The following is a 21761-nucleotide window of genomic DNA, read 5'->3' as shown; positions in this document are numbered from 1 at the left end:
CTGCACTGGCAACCTCTTGCAGTGTATCAGAACAGGTAGCCCAGCTTGACAGGCCTCTTTTGAAAGATTGCCAATCCCTGAGATTTAAAGGCATTAAAGTTATTGCAGAATTCTTGAAAATCAGAAAAGAGAGATAAATCACCTGTAATATTCCTGGGCTTATATAACTTTGTTTAATATTGTAATATATTTGCTCTCAGGCTTTTTGAGTGTATTTCCATATAATATATGTATTCTTTAGTATCATGGTATTTTAAGTATTCATGGAATTTTCATGCTCAAACTCAGATTTTAATGATTCTCAACTGATAGTGTTTAAAACTTCTAGCAGTTTGAAATGAAAGAAGCCCAGCAAAAGAGTAAATGAATGAACGCTTGCTTCCATATATGGGATAGCATATATTTGTGTACTTGTCACTTTTGGTTTTTCTGCATTCAGAGAGAGTGACCATTGTTTTCAGTTTTGTATCATGAGCAAAGAACATATTCTCCCAACTCAAGTATGTTTCACCTGTCTTTCCAGATCTTGCTCCAATCTGTACCCCCTTTAGGCTTTTCTTGATTTCTAAATCTGTAATGATCTTTCTCTTCTCCAGGTTCTGAAACACTTCCTGGCTATGTCTCCCATTTGACATTCACCATGTTCTCCCCCTGCTGGTTATAATATTTTTTGTCCTATCTTCTTATACTTTTTTTTCCTGTCCACAATACCTAATCCAGTGCTTTTTCATGATGTCACTTTTATTTTTTTAGCATCTTGGTATTCAAACCGAATTGCTATTAATCAGTTTCTCCCAGATACTAGAATGCCTTTAGACTTTCTGACATGTCTTTTCATGCCTTGTAGGTTCCTATCACTGTAACCATGCCAGAAATGACAGAGAATGAGACTCCTACAAAAAAGCAGCACAGGTATGAAGCCACAGTCCAAAAATAATACAGTTTTGGCAGATAAGCAGAATTGGTCCCCACTTTTTGAAATAGGTAGTCCTTTAGGGAACTTTAATTTGGATGTCTAGAAAACCATTACTCTTCAAAAATAGCCATGGATAAATATAAATAGATATACAGAACGGGGTATATAGTTAAAATTTACCTGTCCTTTGAATTCTGCTAACCATGTAAGTGGTTAAATGACTATTAGTAGTTAATATAATACCTAAATATATGCTAAATGTTTAGTTTCTTCTGAGGTTTTTACTTGCATTCAATATTAGTCTTTGTGGTGGATGCAAAGCTCACTTAGACTGAAGTCAGTTTGAATGGACATTTTGTGATGTTATGAACCATCATTTTGGGCAATGTTTCTGCTTAGAATTACATGACCAGTGGTTCCATTATTAAATATTACAATCTTTGTTAGAGATTAGATAGATATTAGAGAATGCTTATGTATTGAATAATGGTATATACGGGAAAATTGGTGATTTTAGTAGATCACCTTTTGAGAAAATGTAAGAATTTGGATAACCTAACGTATATAAATGCAAAGGATGTCTCAGATGCCAGTTGTTAGTGTATGAGTGCCAGTGCCTGCCACACTTCCCTCCCTGGGATTACAAGGTTCCTCTTTACTGTTTGTCTTCTTTACACAGTCACCCCAACCCTTAGCCAGTGCCAGAACAAACAGTGGAAATCAGCTACAGTTAACCCTTAAACATAGTGGTGGTTAGGGTATAGCCAGACCTCTTATTCACAGTTCCTCCATATCCGCTGTTCATATCCATGGATTCAACCAACTCTGGTTCCTATGGTACTATAGAATTCACTGTTGAAGAAAATCTCTGTATAAGTGAACAAGTCCCAGATCATGTTGTTTAAGAGTCAACAGTACTTGGCATATCACTTTAGGAGTTGAATAGCTCCTTAATTACATTTTTCAAACAGGTCAGTTTTCAATGACTGAGTTACTTCCCAACCAATTACTTTGGGGTAGGAGAAAATAGAGAATAGTAGTTACTTTTAGCAGTTGTGAATTCTGAATTTATACTGATGTATCTGCAGTCAGGTTTTTATACCATAATCTATTATTGAGAAAATTTTCTTTAGAATGGCTTCTTATTGATTCAACAAATACAAAATCATCAAATTAATTTTTATGGTTCTCAAAATATAAAGTAAAATGTTTTCTTATTATTTTCATGTTCCTATTATCTATATTTTTTTGTTTCAGAAAGAAAAATCGGGAGACACACAATGCAGGTAGAAACAATACTTTAAATTTTATTTGTTAGCATTTTTTGTGTTCAAAATGAAATTATACTGTAGCTGAAAGTATTCTTTTATTGTTTGGGGTTTTATTTTTCATTTTTAAAAGTTGAAGTAAAGTTGATGTCCACTATTATATAAATTACAAGTGTATGACATAGTGACTCACAATTTTTAAAAGTTACACTCCATGTATAGTCATTATAAAATATTGGCTGTATTCCCTATGTTGTACCATATAGCTTATTTATTTTATACGTAATGATTTGTGCTGTATTGTTTTTAGTTGACAAAGTACTCCCTAAGTCTCGTGAAGACTTATAGTCTAATTAGCTATTTAGCTATTAGTAGACGGAGAAGGCAATGGCACCCCACTCCAGTACTCTTGCCTGGAAAATACCATGGACGGAGGAGCCTGGTGGGCTACAGTTCATGGGGTCGCTGAGAGTCGGACATGACTGGGTGACTTCACTTTCACTTTCATGCATTGGAGAAGGAAATGGCAACCCACTCCAGTGTTCTTGCCTGGAGAATCCCAGGGATGGGGGAACCTGGTGGGCTGCCGTCTATGGGGTCACACAGAGTCGGGCACAACTGAAGCAACTTAGCAGCACCAGCAGCAGCAGACTATTAGTAGCTATTAAATAGTAGCTACTAAAAGTCTGCTATTAGACTAGTCTGCTATTAGTATTACTAATAATACTACTATTAGCAGCTATTAGTAATATTACTATTAGTAGCTATTAGTAGTATTACTAATTAGTCTACTATTAGTAGACTAGTCGACTATTAGTATTACTAGTCGACTATTAGTATTACTAATAATACTATTATTCAGTTCAGTTCAGTTCAGTCACTCAGTCATATCCGATTCTTTGCGACCCCATGAATCGCAGCATGCCAGCCCTCTCTGTCCATCACCAACTCCCAGAGTTCACTCAGATTCACATCCATCGAGTCAGTGATGCCATCCAGCCATCTCATCCTCTGTTGTCCCCTTCTCCTCCTGTTCCCAATTGCTCCCAGCATCAGAGTCTTTTCCAATGAGTCAACTCTTCGTATGAGGTGGCCAAAGTACTGGAGTTTTGGCTTTAGCATCATTCCTTCCAAAGAAATCCCAGGGTTGAGCTCCTTCAGAATGGACTGGAAACATCTATTTCTGCTTTATTGACTATGCCAAAGCCTTTGACTGTGTGGATCACAATAAACTGTGGAAAATTCTGAGAGAGATGGGAATACTACTGTTAGTAGCTATTAAATAGACTATAAGCTATTAATAGCTTATAGTCTATTTAGCTATTTAGCTAAATAGTCTATTTAGTCTATTTAGCTAATCCTTATTAATTTAAGGATTAGTATACCGCTGGAGCTAGTGTTTTAAGTGATTTCCCCACTGAGGAATTCCAGGTATACTCCTTATGGAAAGAGTGAAGGGTATATGTCTGCAGAAATTTTAGAGGAGGCTAGCTGCCTACAGGAGTTGGGAAGAAATGGCTGTAGATTTTAAAGGTACTTGAAATATGACCAGTTTTAAATTAAGCTGTGGAATCCTCAATTATAAGAAGAAATATAGAAAAAAAACTTTGCTTTTATCTTAAATATCAGAATTACAGGCCATAGCCAGGTAAGCATTTATAGAAGTAATTGTGCATACATTGACAATTTGGTATATTGTTTAACGTTTTATTTTCCATCAGGGACTGTAGTCAGATCTAAATATATATATTGTTTCTTTTACTCTATAAAGAATATCTTCCTTTCCCTAAGGAAAGGAACCTGGGGAAAACTTTATGGAAAGAAGTGTTGAACACTGATGGGACACTGCTGTTCCTCAGAATGGGAGTTCACTGCATGTCAATTCCCTTTTATCACTGTGGATAGAGTCTTAATGTTATTACTGTTGTTTCATCTACACACATTAGAAAATATGCGCTTAGAAAACAACAAATATTATTGTTAGAGCATTCAGAAGAATGGTAAGCTCTATTTTATCACTCTGTGTGGTTTTTTTGCCCTATCAGTACATCTAAGTTTTTTTTTTTTGCCTTATGAGCTAAATCTTTTTATTGGAATTAAATGTCACATGGGACAATAAATATGTCCTGATAGTAATTTATTGAGAAAGTAAATCACTGTCATTCTCACTGCTAGATTATGAGGCAAAAATATATATTTGTGGAATAAGACCTACTTATGCTATATCTGAAAGGTCATCTTCTTAGAAGCACTGAAATCCTTTGTTAAAAGGAAGATTTTAGAAAATTAACAAAATGTAAACCAGTTTTTCTGTTTTCATTAACTTATAGAAACTGTTTAGATCATCTCTTGTATCTTCTTGCCTCTTTCATACAGCTTTTAAAGTTGTAGCATGCACGCCTGGAAATTTCTCACAAGTCGTCAGTTGTCTAGCTCCTAACATGGGGCAAGGTGAACAGCACAGACACCATAGAGAAAAATAAGCCACTGCCTTTTCTCATCTGTTTAAGTCACAACTAATAGCTATCTACTCCAAAAATGCTGTCTAGTCAGCATAAAAAGGTGTTTTAAAGTTCTTTAATCTGCCTGGAAAGGTCTAATTTGCTGTTTGCTATAAAGCAGCAGCTTTCTAGTAACATAACTAGTAGCGGGTTCTTGAAATTTAGTTATCATTAAAATCTCTAATAATTACTTCAAATATATTAATGACCTAAGAGTAATATAGTATTAGTAATTTGTTTTTGTAATTTGAATTTAATTATTACAGATCCCTTTATTTAAAATCCAAATAAAAGGTGATTAAAGGTGGAGAAAGCTCTTGGGAAGGTGGGGGAGAGGAAAAAAGAAAAAAAAAGTATGGCTTGTATTGATTTCCATAACACTAAACTTAGAATATGACATTCTTAGAAATCTTCTTATGGTTATTTGTATTCAGTAGACACTGTTTGATAAGACTTTCTTTGAGATTTCTTTACCTAAAATTTCTTTACCCTTGGAGAATGAGGCACTTTGGCAGCAGTACTGCAAGGTTTGATAAATGAATTTTTTCTCTATCTAGTGGAGAGGCATAGAAAGAAGAAAATCAATGCTGGGATAAATAGAATAGGAGAGCTGATCCCATGCTCTCCTGCACTGAAACAGGTAAGAAATCCTCTTATACTTTAACCAATTGCTTGTGATCAGATAATTCCCTAAGTTGTTGTGCTCAGAATGATTATTTTTGTTCCCTGTCAAAAAATGTTTTTTTAGAATTAATAATTACCTCATGGTTTTTCATTTGCTCAATTTTTTTATGTACATATCTCTAATTCTTTCCACACCTCCCAACAGTCTCTTAGTGTAATTTCTGCATGGTCAAATTGCCATGAAATTTCATTTTCCCTATTTTTCCTTTGAGACTTTACTTCTGGAACCCTCTACCCTTCTTTTTTCAGTCTCAATTAGTTGGTCTCTTTCAAATCTTCTGTTTTTTTGTTTTTGGCCAGGCGGCATGTGGGTTCTTAGTTCCCTGACCAGGGACAGAACCCACGCCCTCTGTAGTGGAAGCACAGTCTTAGCCACTGGATCACAGGGGAAGTCCTCAACTCTTCTGGTTTTAATTTCAGCTCTCATATTTTTAATTCCCACATCTTTTTTTCTTATTGTCTTTGTTCCTTTTATGTTGTTTATGATGATGCAGTATATCTCATCTTTGAGAATAATATAAAGGGTTTTGGTTTTTAAAAATGTTTCTCCTCTGTTTTGACGTTCTGTCTTTCTTTTTGGAGACATTCCTTAAATGTTTAGTGACACCTCAGCTGGTTTTTTCACATTTGAGCAGGAGGCATTGAAAAGCTGATTGAGCAGGTTATCTTTTGGTGGTCCTAATGGTTTAGTGATTGTCTGATGGTCTAGCATTGTTGCAGTTGTTGTTATTGAATGAAAAACTGCCAACATTTGTAGATTTTCTTCTTTTGGAAGTAGCTATTAATTTGTATTTTCTGGAGAAAGATCCTTCACCACCCCACCTAGCAGTGGGGATGGTGGGAAGAGGACTGACTGGTTGCCATTATTCTGGGAGCTGGGGCAGGGAGCGGGCGCTGGAGAGTCTCATGTTTTAGGAGGCATCGTTTTACTTCCCCACCCACCATGTTTTCCCTTAGGAGCCTCATCTTACCCGCTTCTGTGCCATGAAAGTATCTCTGAGGCTGAAATCCTTGGGTTCAAATTTCACAGAAAAGAAACTTGTCTCCTGTGGTTGGGGAGGAGTGGAAGTCATCCAGTTGCATAGGGTGTGTGTGGGGACTGGTTCTTATTACAAAAGAAGAATCTTTCTACCAGTTTCCTCATTTTTAGCCCCGTGCCTCACCCCACCTTCCATGGTCGCTGGAGCTTCCCAGTCCCAAACCATCCCAGACATTTGTTGGGGAGGCCCAGATCAATTTGTTCACTTCTCAACACTGTTTCCCTCAGCAAGTTCTTATAATTCAGCTTATTTTCATTCTTCCCTGCAAGGTGGTACCCCATCTTGCCTAAATGTGTTTTTCAGTCTTCTTAAAAATATACTTTTTGTTTCCTTGACACAAAAGCAAACGTAAGGGCTGGCACTGTGTCTCCTGATTGTTTTTCTTTCCCCATATCTCAGTGTATAGTAACTGCTCAGTACGCTTTGTTATTTGCCTAGTGAAATATTCCTCCTCTTGGCTTTTATTCCTTCAAGTTTCTCTGAAAGGAAACCATAATCATTTCTTTCTTGGTGCCCTAGAGTGTGCAGTGGAAGTCAGTATTTGTTTCTAGAAGTTGAATAGATTTAGACTTTCTTCACTTTTGCCTCATGTCCCCACCCCTGTCTGCAGTAGAGAACAGCAGGTGGGCATTATCAATTGCTTTTGTCTCAACTTTTGCTTTAAGAAAGGACATTATCTTAGTTTTAGTTTGATGTAGTCTGTTTTGTTTATTTTTGCTATTGTTTCTCTTGCTTTAGGAGACAGATACAAAGAAATATCGCTACAATTTATGTCAAAGAATGTTCTGCCTGAGTTTTCTAGGAGTGTTATGGTTTCCAGAAGTCTTTAATCCATTTTTGGTTTATTTTGTGTATGGTGTGAGAAAATTTCCAATTTTATTCTTTTATGTGTAGCTGTCCAGTTTTCCCATGTACTGAAGAGATTGTCTTTTTTCCTCAAAGTATTCTTGGCTCCTTTGTCATAGATTAATTGACCATAAATGGATAGGTTTACTTCTGGGCTCTCTATTCTGTTCATTGCTCTGTGTGTGTGTTAGGACAGTACCATATTGTTTTGATTACTGCAGCTTTGTAGTATAATTTGAAATAAAGGAACATGATACCTCCAACTTTATTCTTTTTCAAGATTGTTTCCATACAAATATTGAAATTATTTGTTCTAGTTCTGTGAAAAATGCCATTGGTATTTTGATTTTGCATTGAATCTGTAGATTGCCTTGGGTAGTATGCTCATTTTAACAATATTAATCCTTTCAAACCAAGAGTGCAAAAATTACTGGCCAATATCATTGATGAATGTAGATGTAAAAATTCTTAACAAAATATAAGCAAATCAAATTCGAAAGTACATTAAAAAATCATAAACAATGATCAAGAAGGGTTTATCCCTGTGATGGAAGAATGGTTCACTCTCTGCAGAGCAATCAATGTTTTATACCATATTAATAAAATGAAAAATAAAAATCATATGATCATCTCAATAGATGTAGAAAAAGCTTTTGACAAAATTCAACATCCGTTTATGATAAAAGCTCCCAACAAAGTGGGTATAGAGAAAACATACCTCAGCATAATAAAGCCATATATGACAAGCCCACAGCTAACATACCCAGTGGTAAAAAGCTGCAAGCATTTATTCAGGACAAGAATGCCCACTCTTGCCACTTTTACTCATCATAGTGTTAGAAGTGCTAGTCACACCCCAGTATTCATTGCAACACTATTTACAATAGCCGGGACATGGAAGCAACCTAGATGCCCATCAACAGATGAATGGGTATATATAGATGGAATATTACTCAGCCATAAAAAGGAGCAAATTTGAGTCAGTTCTAGTGAGGTGGATGAACCTAGAGCCTGTTATACAGAGTGAAGTAAGTCAGAAAGAGAAAAACAAATATCATATATTAATGCATATAAATGGAATCAAGGAAAATGATACTGATGAACATATTTGCAGGGCAGGAATAGAGATGCAGACATAGAGAACTTGGGGACACATGGGGGAAGGAGAGGGTGGGATGAATTCAGAGAATAGCATTGAAGCATTTACATTACCGTATGTAAAATAGTGGGAAGTTGCTTTATAACGGGAAGCTCAACCTGGTGCTCTGTGACAACCTTGAGAGGTGGGATGGGATGGAGGGGTGGGAGGGAGGTTCAAGAAGGAGAGGACATATGTATACTTACGGCTGATTCATGTTGTTGTATGGCAGAAACCAACACAACATTGTAAAGTAATTATCTTCCAATAGAAAAAAAGTGCTAGCCACAGAAATCAGATAAGAAAAACAAAGAAAATGAATCTAAATTGGAAAGAAAGAAGTAAACTTTTACTCTTTGCAGATAACATGGTATTCTTCATAGAAAATCCTAATGATGCCACCAGGAAACTACTAGAACTCATGAATGAATTTAGTAAAGTTGTATGATACATTTACAGGATACAAAATTAACATACAGAAATCAGTTATGTTTCTGTACACTAAGAGCAAACTATCTGAAAAAGAAATTAAGAAAACAATCCCATTTACAGTTGCATCAAAAGCTACAAAATACCTAGGAATAACTCTTAACTAAGGAGGTAAAAACTTGTACTTGGAAAGCTGTAAGACACAGGTGAACAAAATTAAAGACGACACAAACAAATGGAAAGATATACCATGCTCAAGGATTCAAAGAATTAATATTGTTAAAATGACCATAATATCCAAAGTATGTTTTTAAAAATTAAAACATGCTTAAAAATCTTTTTATTGAAGTATGAAGTAAAAGTCGCTCAGTTGTGTCCGACTCTTTGCGACCTCAGGGACTATACAGTCCGTGGAATTTTCCAGGCCAGACTCTAGAGTGGGTTGCCTTTCCCTTCTCCAAGGGATCTTCCCAACCAGCGATTGAACCCAGGTCTCCTGCATTGCAGGCAGATTCTTTACCAGCTGAGCCACAAGGGAAGACCAAGTATACTGGAGTGGGTAAACTACCCTTTCTCCAGTGGATCTTCCCAACCCAGGAATCAAACCAGGGTTTCCTGCATTGCAGGCAGATTCTTTATCACCTGAGCTATCAGGGAAGTATTATTGAAGTATAGTTGGCTGATAATATTGTGTCAATCTCTACTGTACAGCAGAATGATTCAGTTATATGCATATATATATTTCTCTTTTAAAAATTCATTTCCACTATGGTTTATCCCAGGGATATCCCTGTGCTATACAGTGGAACCTTGTTACGCATTCTAAATATAATAGTTTGCATCTACCAACCCCAGACTTCCAGTCCATCCCTTTCCCTCCCTCCCTCCACCTTGGCAACCACAAGTCCCATCTCAGTGTCTGTGAGTCTGTTTCTGTTTCGTGGATAGGTTCATTTGTGCTGTGTTTTAGATTCCACATAAAAGTGATACCATATGGTATTTGTCCGTCTCTTTCTGACTTGCTTCACTTAGTATGATAATCTCTAGTTGTATCCATGTAACGTAGTTTATAGTATCCTTCTATTTGGATTTTTTAAAAAAGATATGTGTGTGTGTGTGTGTATACATATACATATATATAACATATACGTGTATTGGCATGTAATATTTCTGGAAAGATACATAAGTAACTTGGTTGACTCTGGAAAGGGCTTTAGAGGGCTAAAGTCAAAAGGAATGTGCTTTTCATTATATATCTCTTCGTTATTTACATTTTTTGCATTATGTATATATTATGTTTTCCATTTTAAAAATTTGAATAAAGTATACATGGACTTTGATGTAAAATACAACCTTTCTGTAAAAGCTTAGAAATGGAATATACTAGGAGCATGGCACCAAAACCCAATCAAGTGCCATTGTTATCTCAACCTACTGTTTAGAATAGTTTGTAGTTGTGGTTGATAGAGTAAAGGATAACATTAAAATCTGAAATTTTTGCATGGTCTTAAAGGCCCTCTCCGGAGAAGGCAATGGCACCCCACTTCAGTACTCTTGCCTGGAAAATCCCATGGATGGAGGAGCCTGGAAGGCTGCAGTCCATGGGGTCGCTGAGGGTTGGGCACGACTGAGCGACTTCTCTTTCGCTTTTCACTTTCATGCATTGGAGAAGGAAATGGCAACCCACTCCAGTGTTCTTGCCTGGAGAATCCCAGGGACGGGGAGCCTGGTGGGCTGCCGTCTCTGGGGTCGCACAGAGTCGGACACGACTGAAGCGACTTAGCAGCAGCAGCAGCCGCAAAGGCCCTCTCTGCCCTGTCTCCTCCCACTGTTTCCCTGTGTACTTGCCTTTTGTCTCATTCATCTCATTTGTCTCATTCTGTTCCTCCAACACGCCAAACTCAACCCTGCCTGGAGGCCTTAGTCCTTGCCAGTCCTGCTGCTTGAGCCTTCTTTCTCCAGATGTGCACAGGGCATGCCTTCTTATACTCCCTTCAAAGTTTTGCTTAGACATCACCTCACAGAGAGCCTTCCTCAGCCTCCCGTTATGAAATATATTGTAGCAGAATGTCTAAGTCAGTTTGGGTTGTTCTAAGAACATCCATAGACTGAGTGACTTAAGCGACAGAAATGCATTTCTCACAATTCTGGAGGCTGGGAGTCCCAGACCAAGGTGCCAGCTGGTTGGTTCCTCATGGCCTTCTTCCTGGTTGTGTCCTCACATGGCAGAGACAGTAATCACCTCTCTCATGTTTTTTCTTCTGAGGGCAGTGAGCTCGTCCATGAGAATAGACCCTCATGACCTAATTATCTTCCAAAGGCCCCATCACTTCAGGGATTAGGGCCTCAACATGGATTATGGGGGGACACAAACATTCAGTCCACAGCACAGAGTAACCTCTGCCATCTCTGTGACTCCTTCCTTACCCTTCTTTACTATTACTTTTTTTTTAAATATCTTAGTCAATTGTACCTCAATAAAGTTTAAAAAAGTAAGGAATAACAACATAGTTCTAATGAGTCCAAGAAATAATGCATTTGAAGTACTTAACATAGGACCAGATATATAGTAGCCACAAGTACCTAACACTTATGAAGCACTTTTTTTCTATACCCCATCGGGTTCAAAGAGTCTCTCTGTATAAAGCCTTTAACATTACCACACCTTCAAAGTAGACATTTTTATTATCCCCATTTTACAAATGAACTGAGGTTTAGAAAGACTAAGTTACTTTCCCAAGTTACAAAAATGCTAAGTGGAGGAGCCTGCATTCCCACCCATTATGCTATGTTGTGATTCTAGCATACAGTAAATATTCTAGTAAGAGAGAAACAATTACTGCAGTTTACCCAAAGTGAAAGTGAAGTGAAGTCGCTCAGTCGTGTCCGACTCTTTGCGACCCCATGGACTGTAGCCTACCAGGCTCCTCTGTCCATGGGATTTTCCAGGGAATAGTACTGGAGTGGATTGCCATTTCCTTCTCTAGGGGATCTTCCCGACCCAGGGATTGAACCCAGGTCTCCCTCATTGTAGACAGACGCAGAATTCTAGAACAGAGAGGCCCATGAAAGAGTTCCTGGAGAAAGATGCATCTAAATTCAAACTGGAGCCTGGAGGGGAGGTGACTTGATTAAAAGAGTAAAAGCCCCTACTTTATTTTTCTTCATAACACTTGGCACCACCTGATTTTATTTGTAAATATAAATATTTTTATATAATAATTCCTCATAAACAAGTAATATTCCTCAAGGTCAAGAACTTTGTCCTTTTTGTTTATTACATCCCCAGTGCCTAGAACAGAGCCTCAATAAATACTAAATAAGTAAAAGGTGAATAGTAGAAGTTTTTGAATTACAGTGCCAGTTTTAAATTGTGAAAAGATATGTATCATACGTATCGGAAAAACCAAAGCTTTAATTTTCTTCTGGCAAGTTCTTAACCTCCAGTGAAACTTTTAAATGGTTGACTTTCTTTCACAGAGCAAGAATATGATCCTGGACCAAGCCTTTAAGTACATAACAGAACTGAAAAGGCAGAACGATGAACTCCTGCTTAACGGAGGAAACAATGAACAAGGTAAAGATTTTGAGATTCTTTCTTTTCATTGTTTTTTCAGTGTTCAGGCCTTTGTGACACAGTGCAACTTACGATACTGTATGAGGATACAGAAGGTTTTTTTGCCCCGAAACATTATTAAGACCATGTATTCAGTGGGTCTGTAAGAATAGTGTTGTAAATAAATTCAGCCTTTATTCAAGTTTATCTCTTCCCCTCTTCTTTGTAGGCATATCTCTTCCCCAATTCTTACCTTGTAGGCATACACAATTTTTATTTTATACTCTTTTTTGTACTTTCTGTTTGCTTAACTCATGAATAGTTCTGTTTCTCCTTTATTCTAGATGGATCTCCCAGCTAGGGAAAATCCCATAAGAGGATGTAGGGGGAGTCCTGCTCAGTGTAACGTAAAAACAGGCATATGCCTGTGTCAACCCTCAACTGTGAATTAACTCGAAAGGCCAAAGCATTCAGTTCATAACTGTGTGTACTGCGTGTATTGTGTGACTCAGATTTCCTGATCATTTAATAGGATTAATTTTTAGAGGTGACTTTTTTAATGCTGTCAGATGAGTTCTGTTTTCCCACTTGCACTGAAGGGAAGGTTTCCTTTTGACAGCTGAAAAGAAATACACCCCAGGCAAGTATAAAGCTCTGAGGGGTAGGGCAGTTTGAGCCATGTTTCATTTATGTCTCTGAGAATAGCAGAGAGAGAATCTCCTGTGACAACTCAGTAGGTCACCTTAAAAGGAGAGAAACAAAGGCGGAATTTGTTGAGGTGGAGATGATGCAAACCAGTGATTATTGTAAGAAATGAGGAGGATACTGGAAGGCACATCTAGAAGGTCAGCGCTCTGAATTCTTGTTTACTTTTAAGTTAGATGACAGCTCACCCCACCTGCCTCAGCCAGCTGTCTTTTATGGTCCAGGTCCTGTTTTATGCTGCTGTCGGGCAATTAGATACATAATCAATGTTTGGTAACCAATCAGTGTTTGGCACCCACAAAAGGGATGATAAGGCTAGAGTGGTGTATACGTTTCTAGTGAGGGCTCCTCTGGTTTCATAGCCCAGTGTCTGAGGCCATCGAGTTACCTTAAGGAGAAGGGAAACTCAAGTGGCATGGGATTCAAGAGGAGCTGAATAGCCAGACCAGGAGTTGGGGGCCACCTGAGGCCCCTCAAGTCCTATTGTGTTGTCATTTCTGTCATCATCCTTTGTGTGTGTGTGTGCGTGCCTCTGCTCTCTCTTCTTTTCTCCTCCCAACAGCTTCCTCCGCATGCTCACTGTCCATGTGACAGTCTCACGCCGTGACCACAGCAGTGGCCTTGGGAGTCAGGACCACCAGGGTTTGAGTCTTGGGTTCCTTTAGTCAGCGCCAAGTCTCAGTCTCTCTATCTTAAAATGAAGATAATTGTAACATCTATCTGGTCAACTTTAAACAAATTATATGGTTATTCTGAACCTGTTGTTTTACATCTAAAAGTAATGATGACAAAGGTAGTTCCCATCTCATGGTCGTTATGAGGATTAAAAGAGATAACACAGGTAAAGCACTTAGAGTAAACCCCAGAACATAGAAAATGCTTAATAAATGTAATCTGTTATCTCTTGTTGTTACTGTTTTTGTGAATGAAAAGTACCAGGCATATAGTAAGTGTCCAGTAAGTGAGAACAGTCATCTTTATTATTTAGTCCATGATAATTGTCCTTTAATTTCTGATGTCTGTAGCACATTGGCATCTTTCTTCTGTGTCTCCTGTTTAAATACCTGAGAAAAGAAATTTGATAGTCTCAGCTCCTCCTTGTTGGAACAGAACTTTTTATTTCAGGCTACCATGTAGGGTATTGGTCTTGAGGATCAGCTGCCTTTGGTGGAGGGAGTGGTGAATGCCTACCACTATGACAAGGCAGGTGGAGCTATATAGGGTCACAGAGCATAAATACCAGCAGCCAAGCCTAACCCTTAGTAGGATCCATGAGTGAGGCTGTCTCTTTTAAAATGGTTTAGGGCATCACAGACATCTTCATTCCTCAGTAGAGTACATGGCCCTACCAAGGAAAATGCAAGTTTCACCATTGATGCTTTCTTATCGCCTTCCCACCTTACTTCTTACATGTTCTACTTGGTCTCTACTGTTTCAAAGCTATTTATAAAAGAGACTGTCTGGAGTTCCCTGGTTGCCTAGTGGTTAGGATTCTGAACTTTCCCTGTGTGACATGGGTTCAGTCCCTAGTTGGGGTACTGAGATTGCACAAACTGGGTGGCAGGTATGGTCAGTTGGGGGAGGGGGGAAAAGACTGTTACCACCATAAGTAATGTTTGTTATTTTAACATTGAAATGCTACTATATTGATATTCAGTGTTATTTTCCTAGCACGTTTCCATGATAGCATTATGTCTTTCCTTGGTTCACCTTTTTAGCTGCCCTATTTTGAATTCGGTAATTTTGAGATTTCTACATTATGAGTAATTTTTGACTTTTGAGTTGTTGATCTTTAAAGATATGTACCTTTAAAAGGATTGAGTAGAGGTTTGAGATACCATTCTAAAAAGAAGAAAGAACATATATTATAAAAGAGCTGAAGATTCTCAATTGAGGTATTCAGGCTGCTAAAATTGGAATTCAGTAGCTCAGTATACAGCTCTTTCTTAAATGAATGTAAATACTGACATTTAGAGGTAATTTAAAAATTTTTTTTCTTTTTGATATTATAGCTGAAGAAATTAAAAAGCTACGTAAACAACTGGAAGAAATTCAAAAGGAAAATGGCCGATATATTGAATTACTAAAAGCAAATGACATATGTTTATATGACGACCCCACAATCCACTGGAAAGGAAATCTTAAAAATTCAAAGGTCTCTGTTGTTATTCCCAGTGACCAGGTTCAAAAAAATATCATTGTTTATTCCAATGGGAGTCAGCCTGGTGGAAACAGCCAGGGAACAGCTGTTCAGGGGATAACCTTTAATGTTGGTCATAATTTACAAAAGCAAACTGCCAATGTGGTGCCAGTGCAGAGGACTTGCAATCTTGTGACTCCTGTGTCTATTTCTGGAGTTTACCCTTCTGAAAACAAGCCATGGCATCAGACCACAGTTTCTGCATTGGCTGCCAACCAGCCTGTTCCTCTTTGTCTTCCTGCTGCTCTTTCTGCTCAAAACATTCTCGAGCTCTCCACCTCCGAAAGTGAGTCGAGTGTGCTTGGTCCCACCAGCAGCTCACTGATCGCTGTTCCTGTTGGGCCTGAACCACCCCAGCATCGTTCATCGCACACGTGTCTAAATGATCAAAATTCTTCTGAAAATAAGAAGGGGCAAGAAAGCCCCCAAGTATTGAAGAAAACAGTCCCTTGTGCCACAAGCATCTCCTCCAGCTGCTCAGCAACTGCCACTCAAGGACAGCCTGGAAGTGAGTCCTGCCTGAGCGCACAAGATCACAGAAGTGATCTTCAAACCACCCTGGTTGTTTCTGTCACCACCACAGTCTGCTCCCAGCCTCCCAGACCTGTCGGTGATTCTTGTGTGGCAAGCAGTAGCAAGGGTGCAGACTCCGCAAGTGTTACCATGGTGGTGGCCCCGTCTGTCCCTGGAGGAGGGATGACCGCCATGCCTGTAAGCACCCTTTCTGCAAACCCTATGGACAGTGGTTGGACTCTTTCTTGCTCTTTGCCTTCTTCAGCTGTCAGTGCTTCAGATTTGAAAAACATGAATAGTCTTACCCGAATTTCCTCAGCTGGAAACACACAGACAACGTGGACTACTTTGCAACTGGCGGGAAACACTATTCAGCCCTTAAGCCAGACACCGTCTTCTGCTGTGACCCCGGTATTAAATGAGTCTGGCACTAGCCCCACCACAGCCAACCACAGTAGATGCGTGGCTCCAGGCATCAGCTTGAATAATTCCTTTCCAGCAGAGGGGCAGCCAGTTGAGCAAGTAGTTGTAACCTTGCCTTCCTGTCCACCCTTACCTGTGCAGCCACTGATCACCCAGCCACAAGTTAAGTCTCAGCCTCCAAAAAGTATCCTCCCATTGAATTCCGCCATGCAGGTGATTCAGATGGCTCAGCCAGTGGGGTCGGCTGTTAATGCAGCTCCCGCTAATCAGAACGTTATCATTCTTCAACCACCCAGCACCACCCCGTGCCCAACAGTGATGAGGGCAGAGGTTCCCAACCAAACAGTAGGTCAGCAGATAGTCATCATCCAGGCAGCTAACCAGAATACTTTGCCACTTCTCTCTGCTCCACCTCCTGGTTCTGTTCGACTCCCTGTCAATGGAGCCAGTGCTATCATAGGGTCTAACAATTCAGTGCAAAATGTTTCCACCCCGCAGACTTTTGGAGGAAAGCACCTTGTCCACATATTACCACGACCTACATCTTTATCAGCATCGAATTCCACACAAACTTTTTCTGTTACTGTATCCAGCCAACAGCAGCCTCAAACCATTTCTTTAAATGGACAGCTCTTTGCTTTGCAGCCTGTGATGTCTTCATCAGGAACTACAAATCAAACCCCTATGCAAATTATTCAGCCCACCACCAGCGAAGATCCAAATACCAATGTTGCCCTGAATACGTTTGGCGCTTTGGCCAGCCTCAATCAAAGCATATCGCAGATGGCTGGGCAAAGCTGTGTACAGTTGTCTGTTAGCCAGCCAGTCCATCCTCAGACTGCTGCAAATAGTCAAATCACCCCAGCTAACTGTATTTCATTAACAACTGTAGCACCTCCCGTGACAACAGATAATTCAGCCACACCACCCAGTACTTATAACCTAGTGACTACTCCCTCAGTGAACACTGTGGCTTGTTTGCCTAACACGAAGGCAAAAAGGTTGAATAAGAAGCCGGGTGTCAAGAAACACTTAGCCACCAACAAGTCAGCCTGCTCCCTGAATCCAGTCAGAGATGGGGGCAAGTCAGATGGCCCCAGCACTGAAGGTTCCGCAGAGCCATCCTGTAATGACGGACTTCTGGAAAGCCTCCCTGGTGTGTTACCATCTGCCATTGTGTCCCAGACAAATAGTGTAAGTGTTTCTGGTTCACATTCTTTGAATGTTCTGAATTCTGAATCAGTGATGCCTGAGTCTGTACCCAAATCTAAGTCAGCCGAAGAGTCTAGCTCACCCTCTCAAGAATCTGTAACAAGTGAGCAATTTACAATGGCCCCAGCAAAATCCAAAGATTTTCTCCCCATTTCGCAACGAGAGACATCTCAGGATAAGCCACCAAGTAGTTTGGCGTTGCCAGAGGCTGCCAAATCCTGCACGTCGGCCAGTGTGTTGATTTCCTCTGCGAATGATGCCCCCGTCTTGGCCTCTCAGGTTTCTCATCTTTCATCTGCCACGAGCACTACAAGTACTAACTGTGTTTCTGAGGTAGAAGTCATTGCCGACCCTTGCAGGGCTGAGCAAGAGTCATCAGATACAGTACAAACCGCAGGTCTCTTAAAGGGGCAAGGTTTAACTGCACTGCTGTCTGGTCTTGCTAAAGAAAAAGACCCTCAGAAATCATCTCTTTCAGTCCAGGTGGACCATCCTGACTTCTCTTCAGAAAATTCTAAAATAGTTGATTCAAATGTTGAGTTACATCCCAAACAGGAGCTATTACTGATGAACAGTGATGATAGAGATCCAGGACAGCCTCATTCCTGCATCCCTGACCAGGAGGTTATTAATGGTTCTTTGCTCACCAGTAGGCAGGCTGACTCGCCCATGTCGACCAGCTCTGGCAGTAGTCGTAGTTTCTCGGTTGCATCTATGCTTCCTGAAACAGCCAGAGAGGATGTCACCAGCAGTGCAACGACTAATACGTGTGACAGCTGTACCTTTGTGGAGCAAACTGATATAGTTGCTCTTGCAGCACGAGCTATTTTTGACCAGGAGAACCTTGAGAAGGGAAGAGCTGGTACCCAGGTACCAGCTGATATACGGGAAGTTCCTTCAAAGCCTTCTGAAGCATCCTCTTTAGAGGGAGACCAGCCTTTCAAAACACAGATACCTAAAGAGAATGGTCCAGGACAGGTAGAAGCAGCACCAAATGAATTTAATTCTCAGGACTCAATTGAAGCCACTGTGGATAGGCCCCTTGAAAAACCAAGTTGTTCTATAGGAATGAAAACATCAAATGCCTCTTTACAGGTTTCGACTTCCCAACCACCAAGCATCACCAGTTTAAGTGTGAATAATCTTATCCACCAGAGTACCCTCAGCCATCCTCTGGTCAGCTGCACTGGTTTATCCCAAACTTCAGGGCAAACAGCTGTTCCTACAACAGTGAATCTGACAGTTTCATCTGGCTCCTATGGCAGTCAGCCTCCTGGACCATCCCTGATGACCGAATACTCCCAAGAACAGCTAAATACTATGGCTGGTACCGTACCAAACACACCGATTCCAGAGCCACTCTTAAAGCCAAGTCACGAAAGCCGTAAAGACTCTGCTAAGCGTGCTGTCCAGGATGACCTTTTACTGTCTTCAGCTAAACGTCAGAAGCATTGTCAGCCAGCCCCACTCCGGCTTGAAGGTCTGTCCCTGATGAGCCGAACTCCAGACAGCATTTCCGATCAAACTCAAATGATGGTTGGTCAGATCCCTCCCAACTCTTCAAACTCAGTTGTGCCTATTAGCAACCCAGCACATGGGGACGGCCTTACCCGATTATTTCCTCCTAGTAACAACTTTGTGGTCCCCGCGTTGAGGCAGACCGAGGTTCAGTGTAGTTCACAGGCTTCCATTGCTGAGCAGCAGCCAGCCCAGGCCGGCCAACATCTGCAGGCCCTGCAGCAACATGTTCCAGCTCAAGGGGTACCTCACCTACATAGTAACCACCTCTACTTAAAGCAGCAGCAGCAAGCAGGGCAGTTGAGAGAGAGGCATCACTTGTATCAGCTGCAGCGTCACATACCTCACGCAGAGAGCTCTGTCCACTCTCAGCCCCACAGCGTCCACCAACAGAGAACCCTGCAACAGGAAGTTCAGATGCAAAAAAAAAGGAATCTTGTTCAGGGCACTCAGGCCTCTCAGCTGTCTTTACAACCCAAGCATCATGGAGCTGACCAATCCCGACCTAAGAGCGGGCAGCCGCACCCACACCATCAGCAGATGCAGCAACAGGTGCAGCAACATTTTGGAACCTCCCAGGCAGAGAAGGGTTGTGAGAACCCTTCCACCAGCCGGAACCACCAGAACCATCTCAGTCAAGATATTCTGCACCAGCAGGAGGTGGGAAGCCGGCAGCAAGCTCCGGGGGTTTCTTCTGAACACGTATCTGGGCATAATCCAATGCAGAGGCTGTTGACATCAAGAGGCATAGAGCAGCAAATGGCATCCCAATCGAGTATTGTGACGAGACCTTCAGACATGACCTGTGCGCCACACAGGCCGGAGAGAAACAGAGTTTCAAGTTACTCTGCTGAGGCACTCATTGGAAAAACATCTTCTAATTCAGAGCAGAGAATGGGTATATCGATTCAGGGTTCCAGAGTTTCAGATCAGCTTGAAATGAGAAGCTACCTTGATGTTCCCAGAAACAAGAGTTTAGCCATTCATAATATGCAGGGTCGTGTGGACCATACTGCCTCAGATATCCGCCTTTCTGACTGTCAGACATTTAAACCAAGTGGAGCCAGTCAGCAGCCCCAGAATAATTTTGAAGTACAGTCTTCAAGAAATAATGAAATAGGTAACCCTGTATCATCCTTGAGGAGTATGCAGCCCCAAGCTTTTCGTATTAGTCAAAACCCTGGTCCACCACCAGTCGACCGCCAAAAGCGATTACCTTATCCACCAGTTCAGAGCATCCCAACAGGAAATGCTATCCCAACAAGGGACAGTGAAAATACATGTCACCAAAGTTTCATGCAGAGTTTACTTGCCCCTCACCTGGGCGATCAGGTCATTGGGAGTCAGAGATCCCTCTCAGAACATCAGAGGAATACACAGTGTGGTCCCTCCTCTGCAATTGAATATAACTGTCCCCCGAGCCATGAAAGTGTCCATATTAGAAGGGAGAGTGAGAGTCAGAGTAGGGAGAGCTGTGACATGTCCCTAGGCGCAATTAACACCCGGAACAGCACCTTGAATATTCCATTTTCAAGTTCTTCATCTTCAGGAGATATTCAAGGTCGAAACACGAGTCCCAATGTTTCTGTACAGAAGTCCAATCCCATGAGGATTACTGACAGTCATGGGGCCAAGGGCCACATGAACCCTCCAGTCACAACCAACATGCATGGGGTCGTAAGGCCAGCTTTGCCGCATCCGTCTGCGTCTCACGGAAATGCTGACCAAGGGCCTCCTGTACGTCAAACCAGTTCTTCAGTTCCCCAGCGATCAAGGCATCCATTGCAAGACAGCAGCGGTTCCAAAATTCGTCCACCTGAAAGGACTCGCTCTGGAAACCCAAGACATAGCAATGTCTTTGATCCAAGTCTTCCTCACCTTCCTCTGTCTACTGGCGGCAGTATGATTCTTGGACGCCAACAACCTGCTGCAGAAAAGAGAGGAAGTATTGTTCGTTTCATGCCAGATAGCCCACAAGTACCTAATGATAATTCAGTGCCTGACCAGCACACGCTATCACAAAATTTTGGTTTTCCTTTTATCCCTGAGGGTGGCATGAACCCGCCAATAAACGCTAATGCTTCTTTTATTCCACAGGTTACTCAGCCTAGTGCCACTCGAACCCCAGCCCTCATCCCTGTGGATCCCCAAAATACTCTCCCCTCCTTCTATCCTCCATACTCTCCTGCTCATCCCACGCTGTCCAATGATATTTCAATCCCATATTTTTCTAATCAAATGTTCTCAAATCCCAGCACAGAGAAGGTAAACAGTGGAAGTTTGAATAACCGATTTGGATCAATTCTGTCTCCTCCCCGACCTGTTGGCTTTGCTCAACCAAGTTTTCCTCTTCTTCCCGACATGCCCCCAATGCACATGACCAACTCTCACTTATCCAATTTTAATATGACATCTTTGTTTCCAGAAATAGCTACAGCTCTTCCTGACGGCTCAGCGATGTCCCCTTTGCTTACGATAGCAAACTCCTCTGCCTCAGACTCTTCCAAGCAGTCCTCCAACAGACCTGCCCACAACATAAGCCATATCTTAGGTCATGATTGCAGTTCAGCTGTTTAAATACCAACTGACTAAACATAAGTGTAATGAGTGAGATTACAAATATATTTGTGTGTGTGTTCACACATACATGCACAGGAAGAGAGAGATTGTGTGAGTGTATCTCCTTGTGTTTGTCTAATCAGTTGCCAGTTATCTTCTGAATGTAAGAAAGCCATGTCAGAGATGAGGCACATACTAGGTTGTCAAAAAAAAATTTATCTTTCATTTTTAACTGCACGGTGTGTGCTTTAAA

The 21761-nt window shown here is 40.9% G+C and overlaps 1 protein-coding gene across 1 annotated transcript; it reads left to right on the top strand.

Annotated features, from left to right (window-relative positions):
• Nucleotides 1-865: 865 nt before the first annotated feature.
• On the top strand, nt 866-21526 carry USF3 (upstream transcription factor family member 3). The gene is made up of 5 exons (XM_068972638.1): nt 866-912; nt 2174-2202; nt 5243-5325; nt 12303-12399; nt 15096-21526. The coding sequence occupies exons 1-5, from the start codon at nt 866-868 to the stop codon at nt 21524-21526; spliced, it is 6687 nt and encodes a 2228-aa protein (XP_068828739.1).
• Nucleotides 21527-21761: the final 235 nt, after the last annotated feature.

This window comes from Capricornis sumatraensis, chromosome 1 (assembly GCF_032405125.1).
Source record: "Capricornis sumatraensis isolate serow.1 chromosome 1, serow.2, whole genome shotgun sequence".
NCBI lineage: Eukaryota > Metazoa > Chordata > Mammalia > Artiodactyla > Bovidae > Capricornis > Capricornis sumatraensis.
This window is presented reverse-complemented; position numbering and strand designations above follow the sequence as displayed.